Source organism: Cololabis saira, chromosome 5 (genome assembly GCF_033807715.1).
Source record: "Cololabis saira isolate AMF1-May2022 chromosome 5, fColSai1.1, whole genome shotgun sequence".
In the NCBI taxonomy this organism is placed as follows: Eukaryota; Metazoa; Chordata; class Actinopteri; order Beloniformes; family Belonidae; genus Cololabis; species Cololabis saira.
This window is the reverse complement of record NC_084591.1, coordinates 9,176,933-9,197,339: the sequence shown is the minus strand read 5'-3', so window position 1 is coordinate 9,197,339 and position 20,407 is coordinate 9,176,933. Positions and strand designations below refer to the sequence as shown.

The window sequence follows — 20,407 nt, the reverse complement described above, 5'->3', positions numbered from 1 at the left end:
TATTTTTATTATTAATAATATTTGTATTATTAGTATACTATATTATTATGAATCATTAATAACAATAATATTAATTATTATTATTGTTGGTATTATTATTAGTATTATTTAATTATATTATTATTAATAACACTATTTATATTATTAGTGTATTATATTATTATTATCAATTAATAATAATATTAATTATGATTTTTATTCGTATTATTATTATTATTATTATTATTATTATTATTATTATTATATTAATATATGATATTCGACAATAGTTGGAATCAGTAGACCCACAATCAAAAGAATGTGCCGTTTTTCCAACTTTATAATCGTTCAACTGGTGACGAGTATCGACACTGCAGTTGTTGCTGGTTTTGGTGGCGGATCGTTACGTAACGATCCGCTAAATCACCGCCCCCTCCACCCAGCTCCCTGCCTCCTCTTCTCTCCAGCGCACCATAAAGGCTGATTTATGGTTCCGCGTTACACCGACGCAGAGCCTACGGTGTAGGGTTACGCGGCGACGCGCACCGTACGCTGAACCCTACGGCGTAGGCTCTGCGTCGATTTAACGCGGAACCATAAATGAGGCTTAACACGCCTCTTTTGTTCTAATCACCGGAGGAAAACTGCTAAGAAGACCCGCGGCCACTGACTGGACTTAAGATAAGGGGACAGTGCTGCTTGCATGCCTTTATTTTTATGATTGTTTGCTGTGGTTCACCCTCCTGCTTTTCCGTGCATGCTTCGCCTGTCGCTCCGACGCCGCTGTGAGCGTATGGCTGGAGGAGGAGGAGGTTTGGAGGAGGAGCGGAGCAATGATTGACAGGAAAGGGGGGAAAGGAAGCATTTTTCACGGCGCAAAAAAACACTGTAATAAAAAGCCAGGAAAAGAGTACTAGAGTGAAGTTTTTCTTGTTACACTCTTTTAGACACATTTGAGGGATGTTGGCCAAGACTTTTAATAGTGTTAAAAGCATGTTAAAAATGATGTCACAATACCTTTAATATCTTTATCTCTAAATTATCTACAGCGTCGTTATTCATCATTCATCATTCATCATCTTCCTAGATGCGACCGGAGGCTGAAACAATGACCGGGACACACGTTGTATTATTATAGTGTCGTTTTCAGGGTGCCGAGAACTCCTCCTTTTGGAGAGTTTTTTTCCAACGGAGGCTCTTTATGACATCACAGAGGGCCCAACTTCCTTTTACGGTCAAGTTACTATGGCAACATGTGCAGCTGCGATTACAGAATTGGAAACTCGTGATGGTTCCGGGTCATAAGAACTAGCACTCCGAGACTTCTGCCCGTCAGCAAGCCTCCAGGAGTTCAACCAATCAGAAGTCACTTCAGTAGACCTGGGGGCGTGGCCACTCAGAGCTTTTCCCCGTGTGCATGTAGAACATTAACCAGGTGAATGTGTGAATGTGTGAATGTGTGACTGCGTCCTCACTGAGGTCGGCCAGGCAGGAGAGGGCGGCGGCTTGCAGCGCAGCGTTGTCGGGGAACGTCTGGCAGGCGCGAACCGCGACGCTCTGGACGCCGTTCAGGACCAGGATGTTGTAGAAACTCTCTGTAAGACAGAAGAACCGGGGACGCTGAGACACCTGAGACACGCCAACAGAGAAAACTATTTTACCTGTATCTAGACCCTTGTGGTCTGTAGAGGACCTGCAGGTCTGGATCCAGACCCCAGTTGTTTGTAGAGGAACCGCAGATCCTAGTGGTCTCTAAATCAGGGGTGTCAAATGTGAGGCCCGAGAGAGATTTTCATGCAGCCCGCGAGAAGTTTCCAACGCAAAAAAACGAAATGTTAATTTACTAAAAAGGAAGGCATAAATAATTGCCATGAATCGCAGCATATTCGCTAATATATTTGTTCTACAAATCCATCATTATTCCACAAAGAGAGCAGTTTTCGACAGTTTTTTAGTTTTCTAGAATGCATTTGCCGATTTTATTTCTTTGTAGACGGTCGTTTATTTTTATTAACTGACTACTATTATATATTTTCGCAGGAAAAATATCACTGCTAAAAAAGATGATAGAAGATATTTATTCAGAGAATTTCAGTTTTGAATACGAGGATAGTGACAAAGTAAAACAGTTAAAAGAGAAGTGCTGACTTTTTCGGCACACTGGCGTAAATATCCGCGCCAATTTTTAAAAATAAATACACTTAATTGTACTGGAAAAATCTCTAAATCACAAAGAAACACTGTCGGAAGTAATAAGAAGGATTTTGCTTTTAATTAAATTTCCTATAAAAAAGCGAAATATTAAAAAAAACATACTTGTTTCTGTTTATCTTTGTAAAATGATGTTAAAAGTATCTTACATCATTTGAAAAAAAACGAGAAATTTCAAGAAAAGATCCTGAAGAAATATATTTTACATAATTAGAGTGTAAACAAAGTGCATATTTCCTTTAAAATTAACTAAACTGATATTGGATTAGATAACAATAGTAAAAAAAAAAGAATTAGAAAAAAAAAATTTTGCACCGTTTTTGTTATTTTGAGCGTGCGGCCCGCGAGAAAAAAATTTGTTAAATCCGGCCCGCCAAGCAAAATGAGTTTGACACCCCTGCTCTAAAGGGACCTGCAGGTCTGGATGTGGACATTAGTGGTCGGTTGAGGAACCACATCTGTTCATAGTTCCTCATCGGCTTCAACTCAGAAGCTGAAATGTTGTTGCTCGGAGGAATCTGAACTCCCAGCATGCATCTGTCCAGGCTAACCTGACGTGAACCTCCTGAACAGGCAGCAGGCCGTCTCCTGCAGCTCCTCCACCTCCGGGAAGGCGTCCATGGCGGCGATGACCAAGCCGTAGCACCGGGTTCCTCCTGACATCAGCACCTCCACATTACTGGCTAGAGAGAGAAAACGTGATAATCCAACGGTATCATCAGCATAGAAGTGAACATTGATGCCGTGGTTCTGGATTAAACTTCCCAAGGGCTGCATGTGTAAACTGAACAAGATTGACCCTAGCACTGAACCCTGCGGGACACCATAGCTAACCCTCAACTGTTATCTGAGGTCCAGTAGAACCAGTAAGGACACTAATCCCTTATCAGAATTTTAGATCCAAATGGAAGGTTGGAAATTGGTCTATAATTAGCTAAAATGTCTGGGTCAAAAGAAGGTTTTTAAGGGCGGCCTGAGGACTGGAATCCTCTGGAAACTGGAGTCAAGTCAGAGCCTAAGGAAGTCACTAAAGCTGAAGACACGCCCACAGCCTCTACCGGGTGGGCCTGATTGATTTCTTCTCTGATTCTGATTATTTTAGTGTTAAAGAAGCTCTTGTACCCCTTTTCCACCAAACCGGTTCCAGAGCTGGTTCTGGTTCACAACTCGTTGAACTTGGAACCAGCTGAGAACCGGTTTGTTTTTCCACAGCTCGGGTGCTAAGAGGAGCCACGTCATTACGTCTCTGCGTTTGCGTGAAAGTTGCAGCAACAACCACGTATCTGCTCTAACAGGACTTGGTCCACGTAGCTCCTCCGTGGACACATCTCTAAAAGACAGGTTGTCTCCTCCTCCTCCCATGATGCTTTGCTGCATCCAGATTTATTCTTATTTGGAAATGTCTCCGTCTCCCAGTCTTGCTGTTGCCGTTGGTCTTAATAACTCCACCCCCTCCGCTTACGTAAGCGGTTCTTTCCTCTAGACTAGTCAATCGGTGGTCCGCGGCCCTCTGGTGGTCCGTGGTGGTATTGCAGGTTGTCCGTGAAATTGTAAATGGAAAACAATAATAATTAAAAAAATATATATTTATTCTTTAGACTCAATTTATTTCCCATTTACTATTCTTTTTTGTGAATAATTTACCCATCCAAATTATGTTAAATGAGTGAGAGTGAACTTAATAAGTAATATTATAAGCCCTCTTGGCTTCCTATTGTTCATTTTTCATTGACTGTTTTTTTGTTTTTTGTTTTATAGCAAAAGGTGCAAATAAAAATATACACTGATGCAAATAAATAGCCTATGTAGGCCGCTACTCTTATTTAAAAGCAGGTGCAAAATAAAACAAACATCCCCAAAAGCAGTGTACCCCGAGTTGCTTCTTGGTTATAATGGTGGTTCCTGGGACAAAACCAGTTGAAAACCTCTGCTCTAGACCAGCAAAGAGTTGGTGCTACCTTGGAACCAGTTCTTCTGGCCCGGAGCCAGTTCTTTGTCAGTGGAAACAGAAAGCCCGGTTCTAAACTCAGACCTGGCCCTGAATCAGAACCAGCCTGGAACCGGTTTGCTGGAAAAGGGGGTAATAAAGTCTTCACTACTGAGAGCTACAGGAATGCACGGTTCAACAGAGTTGTGACTCTGGCTACAGCGCTGAACAGAAAACGTGGGTTGTTTTTATTATCCTCCACCAACAATGAATAATAAGCTGTTCGAGCTTCGAGAATGGAGTTCAGAAACTAAAACAACGTGTCCCCAGCATGAGTTTCACAATAAGACTCAGACCAGATGGAGGTCAGGAAAACAGCCTGGAATCCCCCCCGACCATGAAAAAACCTCTCATCTGTGAAGAACGGAGCTAAAAGTGGAACAAATCTCACAAGTGAAACTTCATCACGTCCACTTTCACACAGAGATGCTCCAGATAATTAGCTCCCCGGTTACGGGGAACGTTTCTCATTATTTCCACACTTCAAACTGCCGTCATTTAAATAAAGATGTGTCGCTTTTCTATTTTTGTCCCGGGCGTTTAAAAGAGGAAGTTTAACGTCCGTGAAAAGAACACCTACTGACTAAAACAAAGCTGACGTTGTCGGGGGATCAGGAGGACTCTCTCAGACATTATCGGCCACTGATGTCACAAAAACACGGAGCCGAGCGTCGTAGTACACAAACAAACCATCGTTATTGAAGCATAAAGGACTTAAAGACCTAATTTTAAGTAACTGCCTCTCTGAGACCATGGCTGATGTCTTCCCCTATTGGCATTGTGTTATTGAGCACTCATTTTTGAAACAACAATAATAATAATAATAATAATAATAATAATAATAATAATAATAATAATAATAATAATAATAATAATAATAATAATAATAATAATAATAATAATAATAATAATATTATTATTATTATTATTATTATTATTATTATTATTATTATTAATAATAATAATAATAATAATAATAATAATAAACCCTTGATTCACACCAAAAGCGTCCGGCTGCCATTCATTGTCTATGACAGCTCGCTGCAAGAGGCAACCAGAGCGTCAATTTGAAGTTGAAAAATCTCTTTAAACTTTATGCAAATGAGCAGCAGCGATGTCGAGGCAGCATCCAATCACAGACCGGGATTCCCAAAGCAAGAAGCCTCAATGTTGTACTTTCATGTACACACAAACGTACACTCATTCACATGCACACATGAGCATAGCTGTGCATACAACTTATTTTATAAGGAATTAATATATTTCATCCAGCAAACTGACATTTCTGCTGATTTGACTGCTGTTTTTTAACTGAACTAAATGTTTCTACCTGAACTAAATGTTTCTACCTGAACTAAATGTTTCTGCCTGAACTAAATGTTTCTGCCTGAACTCTGCTCATGTCAAACACGTAAATGATGGTTGTTTTCTCCTGTTGCATTACTTCCTGCGTGGGTTTCCTACTTCCTGCCTCGAACTTCCCACCACTTTCCTGCCAGCTCTCCCCACCTCAGTGTCCGTTTCCTGATTCTTGTTTTCTCCCTCTCTTCTTTTCCTTTGGACATCCTGCTGCGTGCAAAACTTTCTGCTCTTCAGTTTTTGTTGGAGAAATTAAATTAGAACTTAAAGAGCATTAGAGTTGTTACTCCTGTTTCAGGGTCCTAAAGCCCCCCAGGTTCTGATCTTTTCCTACCAGCAGCACTAGAGTGTTTACTAACAAGGAGAACACATGTACTTCATGGCATTGAGTGCGTTTACATGGGAAGTTTAATTCCTCTTTAATTCAGAATTAAAATTAAATACGATTTAAAATGAGTAAAAATTAACATGTAAACACCTAATTCTGAATGAAAATGGCCATTCTAAATTAAACTTAATTCCATAGTAAGTGGCTGGTTTATTCCGATTTTTAATCCGAATAGAATAATTCCAGATCATGTATACACTCATTCCACTTTAAATTAATTCCGGTCTTTCTTTCTGCTCGTTCCCTCGCCCGTCTGTCTCCATGGCGCTTATATTCCGCGCTGGGCTTGTTTTCTAAACAAAGTTTCAAGATGGCAGCACGCAGTAAACGGTGGTCAAGAGCAGAGAACATTTATTTAATAAATAGCTTGGAGGACCTGGAAATAATTAAAAGAACAGATGTGAGCTTTTCAAAGTTGTAGCGGCTAAGTTTGTTTTTCTTCCGGTAGTTTAACTTCCGGTCCCCCCCCTATCCAATCAGAACCTTCCCAACCCCCAGACCTTAAGAGGAATTGGATAAAGCCGATCAAACGTGTTTTCCATGTAAACCTCAATTCGGAATGACTATTTCCATGTAAACTCAAAGGTAAATAGTTTAATTCTGAATTATTTCATTCTGAATAATTAATTCTGAATTAAAAAATATCATGTAACTGCGGCCACTATGGAGTTATGTGAATAAAATCAACAACATTGACCTGACAGTGGCCCTGTAGCACCTAGAAGTGAACATGGAAGCTAATGGTGGTGTTTTGGGGTATTACCGGTGCGGGCCAGCGGGACGAGCACCTTCATGGCCTGCAGGAGAACTTCTGGACTGTCGGTGAACCTCTGTAGAGCCGACAGAACCACCACGTGGTCCTCGTTCTCCACGAACTCCACCAGATGGTCGTCGCTCACTGGAAACACAAACGCAAGGCAGGAAATGTAAATTAGCCTGTTTTTAAGCTTTTATTTTGTAGCACTTGGTTCAGCACACCCTCATCTAGACCTCCTTTTAATTTGTTTTTTTGTACGCCAACAAAAAGTTATATTTTCTCCTTCTTTGATTTGATTTTTGATTTGAAGATTTTATTTCGAACGTGCATGTTAAAAGAGTACAAAAAAGTAAAAAAACAGAAAACAAATGTGTGTGTGTGTGTGTATATATATATATATATATATATATATATATATGTGTACAGCACTTGGTTAGACCTCACTGATCCACCAACATGCTCGATTATCGAGTCCTACCCCTGAATCTTACAAACATCCTTACATGTAACAAGAGTTTCAATAAGCTTACTTATAAAACACACATACTTTACTTACATACTTTAATAACTGTTCAATACAGTGATGTAATACTCAATTATATGTACATATAAATATAGTAAAAATCAAAACAAATCAAAGAAAATCAAAGAAAAACAAAACAAACGCCCAGCATTTCGTTGTGATACTATGTATGTATGTAATAATAGAAGTAATAGTATTACATTATCATTACTTTACTATAATACTACAATATAATAGAGAACAATAGAGAGCAATGGTATCAAAATATACTTGAATAACTATATAAGAGTAGATATGCTACATATACACTGGTTCATATATTTACCTCCAATTATATACATGAAAATTACTATAAATCTATATATCGACATATCTACATATAACTATAAATCAATATATATTAATATAGATACACAAATACTTCAGAGATGAGTCAAATCTCCACATGTGGAACTTGATCCGTCTGAAAGGCCTAAAACTGCCAACAACATTTTTCACATGTTACAAAACAGTCTCTGAAAGTGTTTTCCCACTAGTCTCTCGTCTCTGTTTCTGGTTGTTGTTTGTGTCAAACAGGGAGGCAGTTCCTTCTACATCTGTTAGCGATCATCCCTGGAAATCAATAACAGATCCGGGGGAACCAAACACATTCTTCGCATCAAAGATGGAGAGCATTAGGACGGCCGGCCAGGCCGAAGAGGAAGCTCTTAAATGCCCTGCTGCAGTAAAAGCTGCGTCACACCTGTCAGGTATCAGGATGAGGTCACGGGGAACGTAGAAGGTTCTAGGTATCAGTGAGGTTTGGCGTCCCTACCTCTCTCCAGGAGCAGCTGCAGAGCTGCACAGCCTTGAAACTGCACTTCCTCGCTGGTGGGAAACGTCTTCATCGCCTGGACAACCAGACCGAAGACGTCCTCGTCCTCCTCCAGCACCAGCAGAGGAATCACGTCTGTGCAACGACACGGGGCAGAATCACGGCGCTGCGCAGAGTTCAGGTTTCTGAGCAGCTTCACGTCCAATGAGGAATATTCTACCAACTTTCAAAGTTGGGATGTTTCCATTGGAATAATCTTAATAATAATAATAATAATAATAATAATAATAATAATAATAATAATAATAATAATAATAATAATAATAATAATGACAATAGCAATAATAACAAAAACAATAATAATAAAGTATTAATAATAACAATAATATTAATAACAATAATAATACTGATAATAAATTATTATTAATAATATTAATAACAATAATGTTGGCAATCATAATAAATGAGTATTAATAATATTAATAATAACAATAATATTAATAACAATAATGTTGACAATAATAACATTAACAATAATAAAAATAATAATATTAATATTAGGGAAAATAAATCTAAACCCTGATGTAAAAGGGTTAAATAACAATTACGAAATTGTAATGGGCAAAGATAATCCCAACTTTAGTGTCTACAGAAGCTAACTAGACAGTAAATCCGACAGCTAAACTCGCTAACATAACTAACCGTTTATGAGGCTATCTACCATGATGCTAACGAGCTCGTTACCATGACACTATTTCTTCTGTGTTCTGCAAGAAAGAAGGATTTAGCGCAGTGTCTAGCTAGCCACTACATCGCACAGGCTGAGTGTAAGAACGCTAACTCCACAAGCTGAGCAAGCAGCGGGCGACCGTGAGAAGGAAAAATCAACTCCGGCGGTTAGCTATGATGATACTTGTTTAGCTCACGATTGGTATTTCTTTTGTTTTCTGTGATCTTAAAAGAACAAAAGTTACCAAATGACCAAACATAAGCAAATAGATTCCAGTTAATTCCCATAGATTCAGGGTTTTCTTTACCCAAAACGTCCTAGTTTAACTTTCTATTGAATGTTTCGGGAAAGTTTCCAGAAGTTTAGCAAAACCTTCGAACTCTAGTCACACAAAGAGTGATGAATCATGAACCATCCGCATTCTGAGAGAAATTAGCGTATGTAGGGTGCAACGATTGGTCAACGTTGTGGACAAAAATTGATTATAAAAACAAGTTGCTGAAGGATTTTATTGTTGACTATTCTCCGCCAAAAAAAAATTTAGAAAGTGAAGCATCTTCTTTCCTCCTATCTCGGCTGAGAGTAGCACATGTGCAATAGTGAACAACGCCAGGTAAACAATACGGCCGATGCAACGCAGTAAAGTTCACTCAAAGATGTATTTTGGGATAATATCCGTTTTTCGTGTCTTTAATTTATAATTATCACATAATTCAGACGTGCACCTGATGTGAGCAGCAGCGCTAGCGCCCGGAGTCCGACCTTGGCCACGCGACAGTCGGCGCCGTACTGAGCCAGCACCTTCAGGATCTGCCTGGAAAACACAAAAAACAGACTTCATCAGTCGCTCGGCTTCACCTGGTTCCAAAAGTCCGACTCGGGCTCGGATCCGGCATCTAACGGGTTTAAACCGGATGCTTGTGAGGTGGAAACTGACTCCTGATCAACATCTGCAGAACTTTAATGAACAAAAACCCACTTAATGATTGTAATTGAAGCCTCTGGAGTATTAATCTCCCGTGACGACACATTCTGGTTGTTGTACAAGATCCCGTCCCGTAATGTCATTAATCAATACCGAGCTGCATGACTCTTAGACGTTGTGTAACTCATCTGGAATTTATTTCAGTTGCATCATGTGCCGGAGGGGTTTCTGACTCGTGCCGGGCTTTATTTAGCTTGCGGCTGTTATGAGGTCGGGGACTATTCTGGTGTGTTTGAGTCACGGCCTGATGGGTGACGCCGGCCACCGCTGTTCTGTCCATTTCTGTTGCTTTGTCGAATAATATTACAAGAATAAAGTGGTAAAATTACGAGAATAAAGTCGTAATATTATGACAAAAAAGTCGTAATAATACGAGAATAAAGTCATAATATTATGAGGATAAAGTCATAATATTTTGAGAATAAAGTCGTAATAATACGAGAATAAAGTCGTAATATTACGAGGATAAAGTTGTTATATTACAAGAATGAAGTCGTAATTTTACGAGAATAAAGTCGTAAAATTACGAGAATAAAGTCGTAAAATTACGAGAATAAAGTCGTAAAATTACGAGAATAAAGTCGTATTATTATGACAATAAAGTCGTAATAATACGAGAATAAAGTCATAATATTATGAGGATAAAGTCATAATATTTTGAGAATAAAGTCGTAATAATACGAGAATAAAGTCGTAATATTACGAGGATAAAGTTGTTATATTACAAGAATGAAGTCGTAATTTTACGAGAATAAAGTCGTAAAATTACGAGAATAAAGTCGTAAAATTACGAGAATAAAGTCGTAATATTACGAGGATAAAGTCGTTATATTACGAGGATAAAGTCGTAATTTATGAGAATAAAGTGGTAATTTATGAGAACTCGAACAGTAAGAGCAGTCTTCTCCCTGTGTTAAAATGAGGAATATTGAGCATCTTGTGAAGTTATATTTTGGTATCAGTTTCACAAATAAGGAAATACTTAATCTTTTGGCACATCAGCATGGAATTATTATCAGTATAAGGACTTTAAAACGATTGTGCAAACGACTGCGTCTATTTCAAAGAAGGAACCACACAGACTTGGAAGAAATTGCGTCTTTTGTGGAAGAAGAAAATCTTTATGATCATCCTCATTGTTTCCTGAGAAACAATGAAACCTCTTTGAATGGCAGCAGATTTAACCACTGCTAGCCTTGCAGTCGACCCCTACTATACTATACTATACTATACTATACCAGACGGCTCCTCTTCCATAAAAGACGTATGTGCTCTTCCTGTTAGACTTCTCATAAATTACCACTTTATTCTCGTAATATTACGAGAATAGAGTCGTAATATTACGACTATATTCTCATAATATTACGACTTTATTCTCATATTATTATGACTTTATTCTCGTAATTCCATTTTTTTTTTGTCTTAGTTTGGCCCTAATAATCCGTCGTATAAAACAGTAGATGAACAGAGGGCAAAATCTAACATCACAATATTTTTCAGCATGGACTGAAGGGATGCAAGAAATGATGGGCGTGGCAATCAAACTTTGCACGGAACCACAAAGTAGCAGTTCTGGACGGGTAGCATGGATGGACAGAACAGCGTCGGCCCGGCGGGAGACTTACTGGTGCACGGCCGGCTCCTCCCAGCCCCCGGCGGCCTGCAGAGGTCGGGTCAGCTGCTGCAGCGTCGCGGGACACATCTGGATCAGCTGGCACAGCAGAGCCCAGCCCACCTGGGGAGCAAGAGGAACGGAAATTATGACTAAATATCGTCGTCAACAAACCTGAGGAAAACGAGACGCAATGAAAATGCTGGTCATGTGACGATAACGATAATTAAATATATAATGCAACATCTTTGACGAATAAAAACGAGACTAAAATGTAGATTACAAAATAAAAACTCTGCTAAAATGTGTCTTCATACACAGATGTGAGTTGTGACAGGTGTCGAAACACTCCTGCTGATTTAACGCACATGTTTTGGTCGTGTGCTGCCCTGGTACATTATTGGTCCACCATCTTTAAAACGTTGTCAGAAGCACCTGAATATTGATATTCAACCCGATGCTGCTATGGCCAAATTCGGTACTACAGGTATTAGATTTTGATTGATTTGATTTTGAGTTTTTTATTTCGGCCCATTTGGATACAACATAATACAACATAAAAAAAAAGGTCCAATACATTAAATGGCACCGAAAAGGTATAGGCTGAAGCCAAGGCTTATTATTCCTACCCTTTTATGAACCTCGACTCAGGAGGTTTTATACAAAACAAAACTAATAATTTGGGTTCAAACATTGAAAAAGAATGGATATATTGGACAGGTAACAAGCAAATCAGCAAAGACAAAAAAAAAAACAAAGATGAAAACAAAACAAAAAACATACTATAAATTGCAAGGAGTGATAAATTAAGTGGTTCTTGGCAAGAGACTGTACATTAGACATACAACATTAAAGAAAAGCTATAAGATTATTATTGCATTTACAACGCTGCTAGCAAGGAGAAGAATATTATTGTATTGGAAGTCAAAAAATCCACCCAAAGTAGTGATTAGTGATCTGACGCATTTCACACAGTTGGAGAAGAGAAAAAAATAAGAAATGTCCGCCATGTTTTTTTTTTTTTGATTCAGTCACAAATGACGACGAAAAGCATTCTGGCCCTCGGTCAGCTAGTGTGCATCTGAAAACCCTCGATTTGAAGGGCCAGATTCATAGCCACTACCCTCGTTTTCTCCACTCCCCCTAGGTGAAAAGAGGAATTGGGACACCACTACCCTCACGGGAACGCGCAAAATTTAGGGGTAGTGCTGAAAAGTAGGGGTAGTGGGTGTATTGGGACTGGGCCTATGTCTCTCGGCTGGCCTGGGAACGCCTCGGACTCCCCTCGGAAGAGCTGGAGGAAGTGTCTAGTGAAGGAAGTCTGGGCATCTCTGTTGAGGCTGCTGCCCCCGCGACCCGGGAATGGATAAGCGGAAGATATCTGTATTACTGTATATCAGTAAACTTAGAATTGTGCCCACTTAGATACGGCATAGCAGCCACTTACACTGGTATTTGAGATGTGATTAAATCCATGTGAATCCATCCGAATGAATCCGTGTTTTGTTTAATGCACAGCTTCAATGTTGATAGGCCATATTTTCCTTTTTATTTATGTGCATGTTAACTTGCTTTATTCATCATTGGTCTATGTTGTTTTATTTGTTTTTGTTTTTTTTTCTCATTCAATTTTACAATTCTTTTGGTTACGTATTCAACTTGTTCAGAGGATGGTAGGGGAAGGGTGTTAAAATATAAAAATGAGCATTGTAATCCTTTTTAAATCATTCAGAATTAAACTATTTTCCTTCGGGTTTACATGGAAATAGTAATTATGAATTGAGGTTTACACGGAAAACACGTTTGATCAGCTTTATCCAATTCCTCTTAAGGTCTGGGGGTTGGGAAGGTTCTGATTGGATAGGGGGGCGGACCGGAAGTTACGTCTACCGGAAGAAAAACAAACTTAGACGCTACAACTTTGAAAAGCTCACAATTTTTATGTTTCTTGCCATCTGTTCTTTTAATTATTTCCAGGTCCTCCAAGCTATTTATTAAATAAATGGTCTCTGCTCTTGACCACCGTTTACTGCGTGCTGCCATCTTGAAACTTTGTTTGGAAAACAAGCTCAGAGCGGAATATAAGCGTCATGGAGACAGACGGGCAAGGGAACGAGCAGAAAGAAAGACCAGAATTAATTTAAAGCGGAATGAGTCGGTGCGTCCGAAATGCCATACTAAAAAGTATATACTAAAAAGTATACTTAAGTTCGGCACACTTTTGAGTAAATATCAGTAGTGTGCATTAATTCGGCCGTACTATTAAGAGTGCACACGGCACTTCCTGTAGCAGGGCTGTACGCTTACTTTTTTGAATGGTAGCACTGGTGCTAGCAAGTTAAAAATTTTAGTAGCACAAATAAAAATTTACTAGCACACCCGGGTGGACAGTTAGTTAACCTGTTTATTGTGAAATCCATGTTATATTCATCAGAACTTCATTTACATGTTGAACAGCAAATAAACCGGTTCAGTCCATGCTGATCTTAATGAGATCTTGTTCTTAAACTTGAGACACAAACTGTGGCCACTCCTTATAATTTGGTCGCCTGGCACGTTTAGATGAGGAAAGCCAATGGACTGCAGAATTTGTTGGGTCGAATGTTTCTAATGGACATCCCTCAGTGCTGATCCGCATGAGATCCTCTGTGGTGGAGACATGAAGACTGCTCCGGACAGAATTTTTAATTCTGTTCTGGGCGGAGAAACCTCTCTCGCATTGGGCAGAGGATGAAAAGGGCTGGATATATGAAGGGATGATGATAGAGTGGCTGAGCCAGGTCTATGTAAGGTGACCTGGTGGTTTTTTCCACACATCACCATCGCTGTTGATCTGTGACTCTATGCGCGCCCATCTCACAGACAATGTAAAAAAAGAAGTGAAAAATATGAATGCGGTGCTTGCTGTTATTCCGGGAGGTCACCCGCTGGACGCCGGTGTGAACCGGTGTTCTGCCAATTTCTGCTGCTTTGCCAAAAAATGCTCCTTTCTACCTTTGTAGAGCTACAATTTTACTGTGTTTTACTCCCTAGCTCACTTCCTTTCACCCCCAATTGGTCCTTGTCGCCTGCCAGGCCGTCATTGTAAATAAGAACGTTCTTAATGACCTGCCTGGTTAAATAAAGGCGAATGACTGAATGAAAATCAAATAAAGCCATAGAATGGTTGTTTTTTTTCACTTTATCGTATAATGTTCACAAAGTTTAATGCATTCATGTCATGGGTAAGTGTATTTTGAAGGATCAAATACTCAACATCCCATATTATCCATTTTACATAGTGCAAGAAATGATGCAAACTTTGAAAATCGACTGTGCGCATGCGCAGAACCAAAAAGTAGCATTTCTCGGCAGGGAGCAGAAATTGGCAGAACACCGGCCGTTCAAAGTGAACCCTGATTTATGGTTCCGCGTTAAATAGACGCAGAGCCTACGCCGTAGGGTACGCAGCGAAGCGCACCGAACGTGCGCGTCGCCGCGTACCCTACGACGTAGGCTCTGCGTTGGTGTAACGCCTTAAGATCAGCCTTAAGGCTGCAGCAGCGTGGGAGAGATGGATGACTGAGGGAGAACACAGTTTCACCAAGAGTGGAAAGCAGCATCAGGCAAGTTATGCCACAGTTTGCAGATGTATTGTTGATGCGTGGGCTAACGTGTCTGCTGGGACTATTTTGCGAGCTTTACAAAAGCCGGCAAGTCCGAGGCGCAGCACGGCACGGAAAGTGACTCTGAAAGCGAGGAAATTGGGACTGGCACAGCTGATTTAGCGGAGCTCTTTAATGCAGAAACAGAGGATGAGACTTGGATGGGTTTGATTTATGTAAAAACTGAAATAAAGTACAATCAAACAAAGTTTTGCTCCCGCTCTATTTTTAAATACACACACTCGTGTGCTTGTGTGTGTGTTCTGCGGCGCGTGTGTGTGTGTGTGTGTGTAGACGGCGCCTTCAGATTCGGTGCACCGTGTGTGTGTTTTAAATACAGAAATTACACAGAACTGAGGGTGCGCCTTTCCACACGGCGCCCGTATGGTCGCGAAAATACGGTATTTATATATGAAATGTCAGATAGGTAATTTTTTGACGACACCCCAGGGTGCCGCGACACCCCGGTTGAGAAAGGCTGATGTAAGTCAAGAGACATTCATATTGATTTTCACACTTTTTTTAACATGACCCCAGCGCAACTCACTCGGACAAATGCGAGTGGATACATATTTCTCTTCGCACCGGATTATTTTTATTCGCAAATGCGATGAAAACTGTCGCACTGTACAGCCCTGTGTAGGGAGGGGGAAGGCGATTTTTGCAAACCAGATCACAACCACCTCCAGGAGGTAGTTTAATATCGCATTTGGGCAGATGCGTCTCAGTCTGAACAGCTCCAAACACTCAGATCGGTTTTGACTGTCCGTGACGTCACTCTACGCGACGCCAGACCAGACCCATGCGCCAAACCACCTGTCCATTTTCGCTCATTTTCCATTTTCATTTCCGCTCCATTTTGTTATTGTTTTAGTTGTCGCAATTACATGACGTCACACAATACACGCACTGGGTGACGCCTCCGCTCCGACATCGTTGCTACGGCAACCCGTCAGATCAGTCAATGATGTGGCCCAAGCCTGAACAGAGCCAGATGCGATTTGGACACTTTGCTAAAAACAGTGTGGACAGTCAGCCCTGAAAATCGGACATGAGAAGGAATCAGATATGAATCAGATTTGCCTGCAGTCTGAACGCGGCCTAGATGGTCTGTGTCACATGTCAATCTCACCTCTGATCAGTTACAGCTGAGATGCCGTAAAAGCTCAGCCAGTAACTCCGGAGCGACTGGTTTAACCGGGTCACCGACCCGCCAAAATAAAAGCCTTTGTTTTGAAAGAATGTGTGTTCTTATCACCTGCTGGACTCTCCTGCTGCTGATGTGAGAGGACAGCACCGCCATGAGGGGGACGTGGACGTCTTTGTCTTCAAACAGCTCAGCTGCTGCAGCAGGAAGCGTCAGACGAGAGGAGAGAGGAGAGAGAAGATCCAGTTACTCTCAAACCAACGGTTCGCCATCGTTCACCTGAAGTTCTGCTTTTATCGATCCAGACGTGTCTGATTGGATCAGCTGTGCTGCATCTCTGCAGCACCGAAGCACATTAACGCCACGACGCTCCTGCACATTTTAGTTTCTACTTCACCACATTTACTTTCACATGTTCAATTATTACATAAAAAAATAAATAAATAATCACAATAGACAAGACATCAGACATAAAACACGGCGTTAAGGACTAAAAAAGTGACAGCTAATTAATTACCTGACTGATTATTGGCTTTTTTGGGATCAGCGATGGACGTTAACAGGGAGGGACACGTGTGGATGCCTCCTTTTGTTTATTTAATAAATCTTATGTTCAAATTTATGCAATTTATGTTTATTTAAGTTAAGAAAATTTGTGCGTAATTTGTTATTTTTGAGACATTATTTTAAAAAAAGTAAGAAATTCAACCCAAATATCTCATTATCAGTTTACATATAAATTTATCTGATGAAGATTTTGCTGAGGCACCATTAAAGGGGTGAAAATAACCTTTTAAATGTACATTTTGCAAGAAAAACACCATCCAAATGACAGTGATTTTGTTGTTGTCTTGTCAGAATTGTTTTTTTCTCAGAATGACTTTATGAATGTATAAAGTGAGAAATTGTGTTTTCTTTCTCTGTTGTTAGCTTAGCTAGCACGTGTAAAATGTATGTAAGCGAATTAGATTTATTTTGCTAAACTTAACTAAACTTGAACTTCATATCAACAAAGTTAGCCGGTCCGCGACTTTTCTTTTTACACTTCTTTTTCAGTGTTTATAAAGTTGTAATTTAGAGTTTTTCTCCAACAAATGTTGTTTATTAAGGAACATTGTCTGAATGTTTTTCTTTTGTCTTGCAAATCTGTGATATTATGAGAATATCCTTTGGGGGGAGGGGTCTTAAAACTTTATATTATTACTTTATTTTTATTTTTATTACTTTATATTTAAAAAAAAAAAGGTTTTTAATTTTTATGTTTCATTAAGTAGAAAAGTGGGAGCTTTTTCTCATGAATTTTGAATTCTTTAACTTTATTCTTTTTTCCTTGTAAATGTGGATGTTCATAAAGTCAGAATGCCTGTGGTTGGTTGTTTTTAGGAAATGTAAAAGTCAAGTTATAGCTCTATATAATCAGTATTTAGTATGTAAATTAAAAGTTATGGCTCAGTATAATTAATATTTAGTATCCAAAGTAAAGTTACGGCTCAGTATAATCAATATTTTGTACTTAAAGTAAAGTTATGTCTCTATATAATCAGTATTTGTATGTAAATTAAAGTTATAGTTCAGTATAATTAGTATTGAGTATCTAAAGTAAAGTTATGGCTCATTATAAACAGTATTTGTATGTAAAGTTATAGCTCAGTATAATAATTATTTTTTATGTAAAGTAAAGTTATGGCTCAGTATAAACAGTATTTAGTATGGTAATTAAGATTATGGCTCACTATATTTAGTATGTTGTGTGTAAATTAAAGTTATAGTTCAGTATAATCAGTATTTTGTATGTAAAGTAAAGTTATAGCTCTATATAATCAGTATTTAGTATGTAAATTAAAGGTTATGGCTCAGTATAATCAATATTTTGTATCTAAAGTAAAGTAATAGCTCAGTATAATCAGTATTTTGTATGTAAATGAAAGTTATGAGTTATGATTCATTATAAACAGTATTTTGTATATAAATGAAAGTCATGGCTTAGTATAATCTCTGTTTTGTATGAAAAGTAAAGTTATGGCTCACTATAATTAGTATCTTGTATGTAAATAAAATGTATGGCTCAGTTTATTTAGTATTTTGTATGTGAAGTGAAGTTACTGCTCTATATAATCAGTATTTTGTATTTAAAGTAAAGTTATAGCTCAGTATAATCATATTTTTTTATGTAAAGTAAAGTTATAGCTTATAAGTATTTTGTATGTAAAGTAAAGTTATGGCTCAGTATAATCAGTATTTTATATCTAAAGTAAAGGTATGGCTCATTATAAACAGTATTTGTATCTAAAGTAAAGTAATAGCTCAGTATAATCAGTATTTCGTATGTAAATGAAAGTTATGGCTCAGTATAATCAGTATTTCTTATGTAAATTAAAGTTATAGCTCAGAATAATCAGTATTTTGCATGTAAAGTAAAGTTATGGTTCATTATAAACAGTATTTAGTATTTAAAGTACAGTTATGATTCATTATAAACAGTATTTTGTATATAAATCAAAGTTATGGCTCAGTATAATCAGTATTTAGTATGTTAATTAAAGTTATGCCTCTATAAATCAGTATTTTGTATCTAAACTAAAGTTAAGGCTCAGTATAATCCATATTTTGTAAGTAAATCAAAGTTATAGTTCAGTATAATTAGTAGTTAGTATCTAAATTAAAGTTATGGCTCAGTATAATCAGTATATTTTATGCAAAGTAAAGTTATGGCTCAGTATAATCAGTATGTTAATCAAAGTTATACCTCATTAAGAACAGTATTTAGTATGTAAATTAAAGTTATGCCTCTATATAATTAGGGTTTTGTATGCAAATTAAGGTTATGGCTCAGTATAATTAGTATTTTGTATCTAAAGTAAAGTTATGGCACATTATAAACAGTATTTAGTATCTAAAGTAAAGTTATGATTCATTATAAACAGTATTTTGTAATATAAATTAAAGTCATGGCTCAGTATAATCTCTGTTTTGTATGAAAAGTAAAGTCATGGCTCAGTATAATTAGTATCTGGCATGTAAATAAAAGTTATAGCTCAGTATATTTAGTATTGTGTATGTAAAGTGAAGTTACCGCTCTATATAATCAGTATTTTGTATTTAAAGTAAAGTTATAGCTCAGTATAATCAGTATTTGTATGTAAAGTAAAGTCATGGCTCAGTATAATCATATTTTTTTATGTAAAGTAAAGTTATAGCTTATAAGTATTTTGTATGTAAATAAAAGTTATGGCTCAGTATAATAAGTATTTTGTATGTAAAGTTATAGCTCAGTATAATCAGTATTTGTATGTAAAGTAAAGTTATGGCTCATTATAAACAGTATTTCGTATCTAAAGTGAAGTTTGGATTCATTATAAACAGTATTTTGTATATAAATCAAAGTTATAGTTCAGTATAATCAGTATGTTGTATGTAAACTAAAGTTATAGCTCAGTATAATTAGTATTTAGTACGTTAATTGCGGTTACGGCTCATTATAATCAGTTTAATTGGTCCTTTAACGGCGGCGGAGGGACACAGCCGCATCACGACCCGGAGGCCTGTTTATTAGCGACATGCGGAGCCGGAGCGCTTTTCCTACCATCGTCCGCCTCCGCCAGGAAAAGCAGATCCTCGACGATCTGGATCAGCGTGGATCTTTGTCGGTCCTCCTGGGGCGTTTTTAACCTCACCAACAGTTTCTTCAGCCTCTCCTCCAGCTGCTCTCTGTCCACCATGATCCCGGAGAGCAGCTTTGACGGGCATGAACGGGGAAGCTGGCGGGGCCGCGGAGTTTCGGTCCCGGCGTGGGCATCACTTTCTCCCCGCAACTCTCCTCCGGCGGAGAAAGTCTTCCTCTTTTCTGCTCCGGGCGGGTTTTTCTGCTGCTGCTGGCGGTGCTGGAGGGGAAAGAGAGCTGCGGTTCCTTCCTCACGGGCGAGTTCCTGCTTCCCCACGGTCACATCATATGACTCGAGTCAGTAAAAAACTTCCCGAGGCTGGAAAAAGACGCCGCCGAGCGGCTGCAGTACCGGGATCCGCCGCCAGAGGGGGCGCTTGGACCCCCAGGGAGCTGTAAAAAAAAAAACCCCAGAAAAAAACCCTTTAATCTATTTAAAAATGTCACGTGGGGGGAAAACTCCAAGAGAAAAAATATATAAAAATCCCCTGAATATATTTGCATACATTTGAAAGAAAAAGACTCATTGTATTACTTTAAAAAATCCCGACTTTCATAGAAAAGTCAGAAATTCAAGATGATGCTGTTGGTTTTGTTTTCTAAACTTTCA

General features: G+C 38.6%; 1 protein-coding gene across 1 annotated transcript in view; it reads right to left on the bottom strand.

Moving 5' to 3' along the window:
* Positions 1–20,067, bottom strand: part of LOC133444833 (leucine-rich repeat serine/threonine-protein kinase 2-like) — a 75,544-nt gene extending 55,477 nt beyond the window's left edge. The window contains exons 1-8 of the mRNA XM_061722734.1: positions 19,720–20,067; positions 16,248–16,333; positions 11,359–11,468; positions 9,474–9,562; positions 8,019–8,153; positions 6,688–6,822; positions 2,742–2,873; positions 1,455–1,574 (exon numbers count right to left, since the gene is read on the bottom strand). Of these exons, the coding sequence (XP_061578718.1) occupies positions 1,455–1,574; positions 2,742–2,873; positions 6,688–6,822; positions 8,019–8,153; positions 9,474–9,562; positions 11,359–11,468; positions 16,248–16,333; positions 19,720–19,855 (943 nt within the window). The 5' untranslated portion in view covers positions 19,856–20,067. The remainder of the gene's footprint in view (positions 1–1,454; positions 1,575–2,741; positions 2,874–6,687; positions 6,823–8,018; positions 8,154–9,473; positions 9,563–11,358; positions 11,469–16,247; positions 16,334–19,719) is intronic.
* Between the last annotated feature and the right edge of the window lie 340 nt (positions 20,068–20,407).